The sequence below is a fragment of the Lycium barbarum genome, chromosome 3 (assembly GCF_019175385.1).
Source record: "Lycium barbarum isolate Lr01 chromosome 3, ASM1917538v2, whole genome shotgun sequence".
NCBI classification, from domain to species: domain Eukaryota; kingdom Viridiplantae; phylum Streptophyta; class Magnoliopsida; order Solanales; family Solanaceae; genus Lycium; species Lycium barbarum.
The window spans coordinates 140057829-140067974 of NC_083339.1; the positions used below are offsets into that span (position 1 = coordinate 140057829).

The 10146-nt window shown below is 37.0% G+C and overlaps 2 protein-coding genes across 5 annotated transcripts; one reads left to right on the forward strand and one right to left on the reverse strand.

Moving 5' to 3' along the window:
* Positions 1-55: 55 nt before the first annotated feature.
* LOC132633006 (signal recognition particle subunit SRP54 1-like) lies at positions 56-5212 on the forward strand. The gene is made up of 9 exons (XM_060349182.1): positions 56-390; positions 1252-1351; positions 1533-1686; positions 2652-2802; positions 2866-3014; positions 3805-3905; positions 4000-4157; positions 4467-4581; positions 4683-5212. Exons 1-9 carry the CDS (start codon positions 160-162, stop codon positions 5018-5020), a joined length of 1497 nt encoding a protein of 498 aa, XP_060205165.1. The 5' UTR covers positions 56-159; the 3' UTR covers positions 5021-5212.
* A 413-nt stretch (positions 5213-5625) lies between these two features.
* LOC132633008 (PX domain-containing protein EREX-like) lies at positions 5626-9128 on the reverse strand. 4 transcript variants are annotated; one of them, XR_009579522.1, is made up of 3 exons: positions 8948-9128; positions 6902-8290; positions 5626-6047 (listed from the first exon to the last, which is right to left on the reverse strand). XR_009579522.1 is itself a non-coding variant. In XM_060349184.1 (2 exons), the coding sequence occupies exons 1-2, from the start codon at positions 8963-8965 to the stop codon at positions 5811-5813; spliced, it is 255 nt and encodes an 84-aa protein (XP_060205167.1). In that variant the 5' UTR covers positions 8966-9109; the 3' UTR covers positions 5626-5810. The 4 variants fall into 4 exon arrangements, 1 of the variants encoding a protein (XP_060205167.1); XR_009579524.1 differs by having other exon boundaries at positions 6902-7382; positions 8948-9125; XR_009579523.1 differs by having other exon boundaries at positions 6902-7468; positions 8948-9125.
* Between the last annotated feature and the right edge of the window lie 1018 nt (positions 9129-10146).

A 10146-nucleotide genomic window follows, 5' to 3' on the forward strand; every position in this document is an offset into this window, starting at 1 on the left:
TTCCTGACCCGGTCCACCAGCAAAGACCGGCGCTCCTCTTCCTTGTCGCCAAAGAAGTATCCTCATCCCTTATAAGACAAATTTTCCTTCCCAAACCCGTAAACCTAAATTCACAAAGTCTTAAGTTGCTCCAAAATTCGCGTGTCGATCTCGATCAAGATGGTGTTAGCACAATTAGGGGGGAGCATCTCGCGTGCTCTCCAGCAGATGAGCAATGCCACAATCATTGATGAAAAAGTCCTCAACGAATGCCTCAATGAAATCACACGTGCTCTTCTTCAGGCCGATGTTCAATTCAAACTTGTCCGTGATATGACAACCAATATCAAGAAGATTGTTAATCTTGACGATCTTGCTGCTGGACATAACAAGCGTAGGATCATCCAACAGGTTTAATTTTCTTTCAGCGAAAAATTTGGCCTTTTTTTTATATCAATGTGATTCTTTGTTAATTGCTTCCGAATTTGGTAAAATTTCCTTAGTTGTGAAGTTGATATTCAGGTAATGATTGTCTTTGGCCATGAAAATTTAAAGTGAAAAATGGTAATTTGGAAATTGGAGTTGTGTTTGGCCATGAATACTACAATTGGAGTTGTTTTTGAATTTTTGTGAGTGAAAAAAGTGAAATTAACTTTTTGATACAAATTGGACCTTTTTTATATCAAAATGTGATTCTTTGTTTTGCTACTCTCTGGTTGCTTCCGAATTTGGTAGATTTTCCTTACCTGTAGGAGTTTATTTTGAGATTTCTCGATTTTCAGTCTTTTGTCAGGAGTGCTTGCTCCCTTTCTTTGCGTTATCTCATCCAATGTTGCTTACCCTTGTTGTTAGTGACTGTTTATATGAAGTTCCTCTTGGGTTGCAAATGGGAAATCAGTGTTTAATGGGTATTTCACCAAGACATTCAGATAATTTACGGTATGAGAGATGCAAGTTTACTTTTCCCCAATAAAGAACAGCGCAATTTCAAATTTGGTTGAAGAAGCAAGTATTCATCATGAATTGGCTCGCTTATCATTATAAATTTTGTTTCTAGTGAAGAAGAAAAGAAGACGAGCAAATGAACTTATAGGACGTCTTTCATGATATCCCTTTTCATTTGTTGCTTCCTTTTTATGATGCTTAACTTGTTTTTTGTTGTGTCTAGTTGGAGTCCATTGATTTTTCTGTTTCTTATCAATTTTATATTTCTTTTTCCCACACCACCTTCTTTTATCAACTCAAGATAGTTTTTTTTTTTCATTTGTGTAGGCTGTGTTTAATGAGCTGTGCAAGATATTGGATCCTGGGAAGCCTGCATTTACACTGAAAAAGGGGAAACCTAGTGTTGTAATGTTTGTTGGTTTGCAAGGTGTGTTCATTTAATCTTCTGCTTTAGGTGTATGTTATGTAACAAAGCTTATATGTGAGCAGTAAGTATTAACTTTCTGAGCAGTAAGTATTATTTGGTGCAATAATTGTAATGCACACCAAAAGCTTTTTCCTTTTCAATTAAAAGATGGTAATCCTTATTTCTTTTATAATTCGCGCAGGGTCTGGAAAGACTACAACATGTACAAAATATGCTTATCACCACCAGAAAAAGGGTTGGAAGCCGGCTCTAGTGTGCGCAGATACCTTCAGAGCTGGCGCTTTCGATCAATTGAAGCAGAATGCAACTAAAGCCAAAATTCCTTTTTATGGAAGGCATATCCTCTTCTGAATCTATTAGTTTCATTCTTATTTAAACATCTTTAGACTCGTGATGCTCATTCTACTATCTAATGATGATCAATATCCCTCTTTTCTTCTTCCTGACAGAAGAAGCTGAAACTCGTCATTTTTATTAGCTAATTCAATCAATAAACAATGTCATAGGTCCATAAGCATTGCCAAATTTAAAGTGCATTTCGATAAGGAAAGCGGAGAATGGAATCTGACAAGCATTGCCTGATGCATGTGAAAAGTGACTTGTACTTGGCTAAGGAGAATCACAAGATTAGAGTTAATTAGCTGACAGCTGCCCATGAGTCATCATATTAGTAAAGGCCTATCCTTTAGAGTAACTAGCTTGAATTCTCTATAAGTTACCTCAGTCTCTCCTAATTAGTTTCTCTCCTACACTTTCAGCATCCTACTTCTTAGTCCACCATCTCTTATTTATAGATCCTTTTTCAAAAGAACTCTGTAAAATATTTTATATCTAAACTTTTAGGTATTTATATCTAAATTGATCAAAATATTTAAAAGATTGCTACTGTGTCGAGTGTGCCCCATGAGCTAATGATATGGTACTTTGAATGGTAGAAGGGAACAAAAAAGTATAGTACATAATTAACTGTTGATTTTCTGGTCATCAAATTGCCTCTCCTAATTTGGCAGAAGATTGCCTACTTTTTGCATTATGCTTTTCAACTTTTTCCTTAAAATCCTTTTAAACCAAATTTTCCTCCATAAGGGAAAATGAGGGGAATAAAAATAAAGCTATTCTTATTGTTGCTAGGTTATAGGAATATACAGTTTACTGGCTTTAAATGGAACTTACTGTTGTTGCGTGTCATATGAATAGGACTGAACCTGTAATTAGCAATCAGGTCATTTTGAACTGTATCACTGTTCTAATCAACACTATAGGGCATTTTGTTTTAATTGAATGAATGTTTCTGTAACAGCTATACAGAATCAGACCCAGTGAAAATAGCTGTGGACGGTGTGGAAACATTTAAGAAGGAAAATTGTGATCTAATAATTGTGGACACCAGTGGGCGCCACAAACAAGAAGCAGCTCTTTTTGAAGAAATGCGACAAGTTTCTGAAGCAACGGTATGGTTTACTATGCTCTATATTTTTCCTTTCATTAGATGCTCATCTTATTGTTTTCCGCAGAAACCGGATCTCGTGATATTTGTTATGGATAGTAGTATCGGACAAGCTGCTTTTGATCAAGCTCAAGCATTTCGACAAAGTGTTGCAGTTGGAGCCGTGATTATTACTAAGATGGATGGCCATGCTAAAGGAGGTGGCGCCCTAAGTGCGTAAGTTTTTAATGGTTTGGCTGTAGGCTTAAAAATGTTTCTTCTTATAGTTCTGGGTATTCTCATTTAACTGCAGAACATATGTTAAGCTCATGTTGTCAGTTTTTTTAGATTTGAACTTCAAGCGATGGTAGCCCAAAGTTGCAGGCCGCTGCTGTTGTTTCTTTTCTTTTTTTGGTGATACATGCTGTTAGTCTGCTTTTTACTGGTTAAGAGGGAATCTCTGTTTGTATATTCCTGCCGGAAATGATTATTTCTTTATCAAACAAGACATAGAAATTGATGCTGCTGCTTAAGCCTTGAATATTTGGTTTGTACATCGGTATTGATAATATAATTTTTCTTGAAGCCTTGAAATTTTAAAGTTGCTTTATGGTTCAAAAAGCAGTAAAAGTGCAACTTTTATGGCTTCTTGGATCCAAAAAGATAAAAAACTTTTAACTGCCTCTATAGCGGACATATCCATCGTTTGTTTACAAGGATCTTTTTATATTGGTGGTGTCCGGGCCAAGTGCGGTCTTGCGGGCACAGGTTGCCGAGGTAGTCTTGCTCGCAAAGGCTGGAGAAAATGAGCTCCATCTTGCGTTGTAACCGAGATAAAGACTTGGGATCTTCAGATTGTTACTCTATGTTACAACCACTAGGACACCCCTTGGGGACTTCACAAGGATTTTGTTATTGATATTCACAAGTTATAAGTTGGATCAAGTTTTCTCCAAACATTCTGATGAATATTTTTGGCCTGTTTCTTTGGATTAGAAAAAGATTTATTTGCTCTTTCCATCTGCAGAGTTGCTGCAACTAAAAGTCCGGTCATATTTATTGGAACTGGTGAACACATGGACGAGTTTGAAGTTTTTGATGTTAAACCATTTGTCAGTCGTCTTTTAGGTTTGCATCTCTTCTGTTAATATTGTCAACTTTGCTTTGACCTATGTTCCTCTTTCCACTGCCGTTGACTTTGTTCTCCTGAACTATCTACCAGGCATGGGTGACTTGTCTGGATTGGTGAACAAGATACAGGATGTGGTCCCAATGGATCAACAGCCTGAGCTTCTTCAGAAGCTATCCGAAGGACAGTTTACCTTGAGGATTATGTACGAGCAATTTCAGAACATGCTTAAAATGGGTCCCCTTGGGCAGGTTTGCCACTCGCATTCGTTAATCTGATCCTACTCGTGTAAACATTTCAAGCATCTTAATGCATTTTGGTCATAATAGATTTATGGATTTCAAATCACTTGAAGCATTAATTTTTTTTGTTCCAAAAGTATTTTTAATGCATGAATATTAGTTTAATTGGATGGGAGACCCCCCCCCCCCCCCCCCCCCCCACACACACACACTCTCTCTCTTTATCTCTTTTACAGAGTGCCTGTTTGCTTTCCCTTCTAGAGGTTGATCGATATCGTTCTTGTTGCACATCGTTGATGTTCTTTTGTTGCAGTATAGGTCTTCTCAATGCTTCCGGGATTTAGTTCAGAGATGATGCCACAAGGTCGTGAAAAGGAAAGTCAGGCAAAATTTAAACGGTATATGACAATGATGGACTCCATGACTGATGAAGGCAAGTGACCTACCGTTATATGGAAGTGTAGTTTTAGCTATTTGTACACCTTATTTATAATATAGTGTGACCTTTGATCTAAATTGATAACATTGTTGCAGAATTGGACAGTACCAACCCAAAGATTATGACTGAATCTCGAATCATGCGTATAGCTAGGGGATCTGGCCGCCTAGTGCATGAGGTGATGGAGATGTTGGAAGAATACAAACGACTTGCCAAGATATTCAGCAAGATGAAGGGTCTTAGGATTCCAAAGAAGGGAGATATGAGCTCCCTGTCCAGAAACATGAATGCACAAAACATGGGCAAAGTCCTTCCCCCTCACTTTTTGAAGCAGATGGGTGGCATGGGTGGTTTGCAGAACATAATGAAGCAGATGGGTGGCATGGGTTCCGCCAAGGACATGATGGGTATGTTTGGTGGTGGAGGAGAGTAATAACGTAATCACAATCAAAGTACACTTTATGGGTTAAATGTAAAGGCTAGTTACATTATCAATCTATAGGTGCTGGAAAAAGCATATAACCAGATCTCTGTCATTCCCTATCTTTCAAATTTTTGGAATCAGATGCATGTGGTGAATTTAGTTGATTTAGAAATGAAACGTGGTATGATTTTGCTGGAACAACTTGATATGCTCCACTTTTAGAGTTGCAACTTGCTATCTTTGAAAGTACTTTCTTGTGAAGGATGACATAGTCTGCATCCTTCTAGAGCTCTCCTTGAAAATTATCAGTATGCTGGATGACATTCGTCATTGATTGGCGTACTTGTATATATAGCTGCAGCTGGTGGAGAAGCCTCTCAAATTTCTGAGGATAGCAGAAATTTTCTATTGCAGAGCTTGGTGAAACATTTCAATGACCACTTATACAGTTACCATTATATGTTGCGTTAGAAGTCGCTGGTCTTTCACCAGTACTGGTGCTTCTCAGTCTGTCTCAGGTTATATCAGCACATATGAAAGCTTTATTTCAAGCTTACATCTTCAATGACAATTTTCCAACTATTCATTTACATGATGGGGTGGAATAAGCCGTATATACAAGGTTGCTTTATTTCAAACTTACGTCTTCTATGACAATTTTTCCAACTAGTCACTTATATAATGGGATGGAATAAGCCATATATACAAGGTCATTTGAGAAGTACAAAAGAAAGGAGACATAATACAAGCTTGTACATATTATTGTAGATACGTGTCTTGCGTTTTATAATTTATCCAGCTAAAGGCTTCGTAGTTGCTGTCTTTGTTGGAGGACCTCTTCCTCATAATCCTCCGATCTATTAGCTGTTTGGAGTGCATAGCGAATGACAGCGTTCATCTGTTTCCTCAATATGGCATTGTCAACGCAAATGTCAGCTAGCTGTTTCCTCAAGTCATCCACTGCTGTCCTTGAATGGCCTCCATCAAGATTTCTACTAGCACTAGTAGTTTCAACATCTTGTGCTAGCAGCTGAGCCTGTTTACGACACCAAAAGAGAAATGAGAAAGATTGAGCGTTCATACAACATTGCCCATCATTATCATAATGACTCGGCCAATCAACAGAAATTACAAGTGCAAAACGTAACAGGATTCAAAACAAACGACATTGCAAGAAAAGTATAGACTCGTCAATTTACGTAGGGCTGGATATCAGACAATCATATTACTAGTTTGGTAGGTGTAAGTTAGAAATGGCAATTGCACACTAGCACATCATATAATACTACCCAGTTATGAAAAGCTGGGTTGCTTGTCAATCCTTTATCTGCTTAGCAACAGATGATAATTGGAGAAGAGTACATGACGTAAATTGGCAAGTCAGTAATGGTGGTAGCTTTCTTCCTTATTTACACATTTCAACTACTTTACTTCTTGGTTCCCAGACGGTAGCTATTTTCTTTTCAACCTTTTTATCTACTTTAGTTCTTGATTCCCAAGCACGACGAACACAATGAGAGACAATAATACCTTAATACAATCAAAGCGTTCTCTACTGATAATCAGAGTCCACACAGCTGCAAAAGAAATGTTTTTAACCTACTCCAATTGTCAAACCAATATTCTTTAGGTCAGGATATCGATTTCTTCATATTCTTCCCATTGTTTCCCTTTTGCTAAGATGTTTGGTATATTTATTTATTTCCTTTTGGGTGTTGTACAAAAGACTGGAAACTTGACCCTAAGAAAAGATGTCGATTCAAACATCTGAGTAGAACGTATATTGCATATAGAGTATTTCTGTTAGAGAAAATTATAAGTAATTCAGAGCAATTAGGAAAAGCAGCCAAGAGCAGCCCAAATGTAAGCTCACAAAGTAAAGAGACACACCTCTGCAAGAAGTAGACCTATTCGATTATCAGATGTTGAAAGTATATCAGTGGCATCAGCAGGGCTAGAAGCATCCAGGACCAGCTTATTTTCTTAGTGCGTTTCCTTCTCCCTGATGTTCTCCTCAGGTTAAAACAGTGGAAGGGATGGCCGATCTCCAGATTCCTCCAGGCACCCAACCTGGGGATGTGCTTGTCTTGGGAAGGAAAGGTGCACCGAAGCTGAATAGGCCATCAATACGTGGTGATCACTTGTTCACAATTAAAGTTGGCATACCAAAACGCATCAGGTGCGCAAGTGTTAAGTTGTAGATGATGAACTAATTATACATGTCTGTTTTCATATCCACTTGTGTCACTCTGCCTAATCACATTCCTGAGGAGTATGCCGGACACGTTTGGGAACTAATTTCGTGGATAACTTCAGGCTTAGCTTATAGTTTTTCTCATGATAAAATGGAGATTGTCCTTGCTGATTTAATCTAGAAAAGAACCAGGAGTCAAAATTGAAGCTGAGTTTCTTTCACTCTTATAGCTCGTTTGCCAGCCAGCCTAGTGGTCATATGTCCTGATTCCAGGAGTTAAAAAATAAAAGGGAAGGGAACTGTTACTCAGGACTGGTGAAACATCCATATACAACTCATCAGTATACCCATCTGATTTTGTTTATTAGTATCCTCTGCATACAAATGCCTATGGAGCAAACTATTCCCTCTGGGCTTCTGAAATGGTGCTTTTAAAATGAACATAGGAAATGATTTTCACATATAAAACACATCTGATCTTTTAACACGAGAATTTAGGGCTTGTAAGTAAGTGCTCTCATAATTGCTTCTGTCTATGCATGGTCAGAACTTCATGCATGGTTCTTTATTTTGCAGTGTGAACAGGGGCGGAACCAGAACATTTGACAAGGGGGTTCAAGAAAATTAAAAAATAAACACGCGAAGAAATCAAAACAAACACAATTCTCTATTGAAAGTGCAAGTATATTACTACAACTGTACACGACGAGGTTTCATTTCTTCAAACAAAAGACTGCATCTTTACTTTCACTATACTCCAACCAATTAGAATATTCACTAAATCACTGAGGATTAAAATGACGCATGTCTCTAGAAACTTTTATTTTAGGATACTCTTTAAGCCGAGGTTGACAAGGATCTCTCCTAAGGTATTCTCTTCGAATGACATCACGATGATTTGGATGAAAGTCCAAGATTTGAGTTCTTTCACCCGGATCATGCTTTAAAGAATTCAAATTAAATTCCTGAGAAGAAAGCAATGATACTTCTGAGTGGTTGGCATTTTCTTCTAGATTAGGTTGATCATGAGAGTCCAAACTTGATTTTGGAACTTTGGTAAAATAATTCTTCACTGACTTTTGAGACTGAATTATCATAAAAAAATTAGTTAGAATTAAAGGCACAATGTTAATCTTAAAAGCCAATAAAATAAAGCCTATTTAAGGACATCTAACTGTGAGAATAAAAACTCAATCTTGTATATAGCAATACAACAAAAAATAATTAGTAACCTTAAGCATATCCCATATTATAATATAGGATCATAACCTACTTTAACACTGATTTATGAGTATAAACATCAAAAGTTATCGAATCAAAGACTAAAGCCACAGGAAAACTGGAAGAACTATGTTCCTAGTGGTTCACTTGTTCAAAGTTTTGAGGAAATGTTTTTGCTTAGGCTACAGATGATCCTATATTTAGAAAAACTCTACCAAATGTCTCAATAAGCAAGAAAACAACTTAACCACAAATCCACAATCCAGATTCCAGCACACATAAAAGGGAATTGATTACTAAATAAAAATCTACACTTTGATTCTTTTATTAGCTAAAAATAAATATCTAGAAGACCAATTTTACAAATAAACAACATTTAAGAATTAAAACAATCAAGGCTTGGGGTTCATGGATGGAAAATAGGTCAGCTACCCATTTCACAAAATGGGTTGATTAACAACTAACAAGAAACAATAATGGGTTTGTTGTGATTTTGAGTATGGTAAAAAAAAAAAAAAAACCTTGGAATTGGAAGCCATGGGCGAAGGCAGCAGCACAATTGAGTTGACAAAGAAGTGAAGAACAATGTTAACACTTTTGAAATTAGGATTCTTTTATCCCCAATGGCTCACGTTTCTAGTTGTTTTTGCAGAACTTCATTTGGGCTGGATTTGTTCCAGCTATTCTTTTGCTTTTGTCTTGGTTTTTACTTTTGTTGACTATTATATTTTAATAATATCCTTCCACTAAGTTTCCTTTTTTTGTTTTTTCTTTTTTATATTCGCCCACCGTTTTTTAAGTTTCCTTAGTGGTTGCTTTAAAAAAAAAAAAAGAGTCCAGCAAACGACGTCGTTTTTGTTAATCTTTTTTTTTTTAAAAGGACTGGATGGAAAATGTTAAAAAAGGTGTCATTGCCGAGACTCGAACCCGCGACCACAGGCTCAATCACAGGCGCCTCATCCACTGATCCAGAATCTCCATTTGTTAAGGGGATGCAAAATTAATATTTGTACATGAATAAAAAAATTCACCATATATATTTAGTGCAATTTTTCGGCGAAGGGGGTTCGGTTGCCACCCCTCGCACCCCTGTAGCTCCGCCCCTGAGTGTGAAGGAGCGTGAATTGCTTGAAGACCTTCTCTAAATAAGGCATCAAGCACTCCCGGAACAAAAACTCGCCCGACGGTTCAGCAAACTGGTATATGATTACTTCTTGATTCATCGTTTTCTCAATTCTCGATACATGAATTATAGCAATAATGACAATGGGTTGTGACATTAGTGAAACACGATGAGGTCCAGAGACAGAGAGTAGAAGAGAATGATCTGTCACTTGTTTGGCTGATTTTAATGGATATATACTTCCAAATATTTACTTATCTTATCAAACAGAAGTGGATATATCCTTCCAAATAACTGTTACCTCTTATTTTTTTTTATTTTTTTTGGTGAAGTAATTAAAATGTATTAGAATGGCATCAAGAAGATGCAGAGGTTACAACTAAGCATAGAGCTGCTTCAAACAAGAATTAACATGAAGCTAGCTGAGCAAAAATCTTTAAACCAGTCAAAAGATCCAAAAAGATATCCCCTAAGACCCTACTGTGCTAGAGTTAGGGAGCTAACAAAATTCAAAAAATTATCCACACTGTTTACAGGGGAGAAAAAGTGCCAACTGAAAAGAGTAACTAAACATCTAGCCTTAATGAAACTTATGGA

What these genes read in the sequence shown, in the direction of transcription:
- LOC132633006 (XM_060349182.1), top strand. Translation starts at nt 160, where the DNA reads ATGGTGTTAGCACAATTAGGGGGGAGCATCTCGCGTGCTCTCCAGCAG. An exon ending in AAAATTCCTTTTTATGGAAG is followed by an intron (nt 1,687 to 2,651) that starts GCATATCCTCTT and finishes TTTCTGTAACAG; the next exon opens with CTATACAGAATCAGACCCAG. An exon ending in GGACTCCATGACTGATGAAG is followed by an intron (nt 4,582 to 4,682) that starts GCAAGTGACCTA and finishes ACATTGTTGCAG; the next exon opens with AATTGGACAGTACCAACCCA.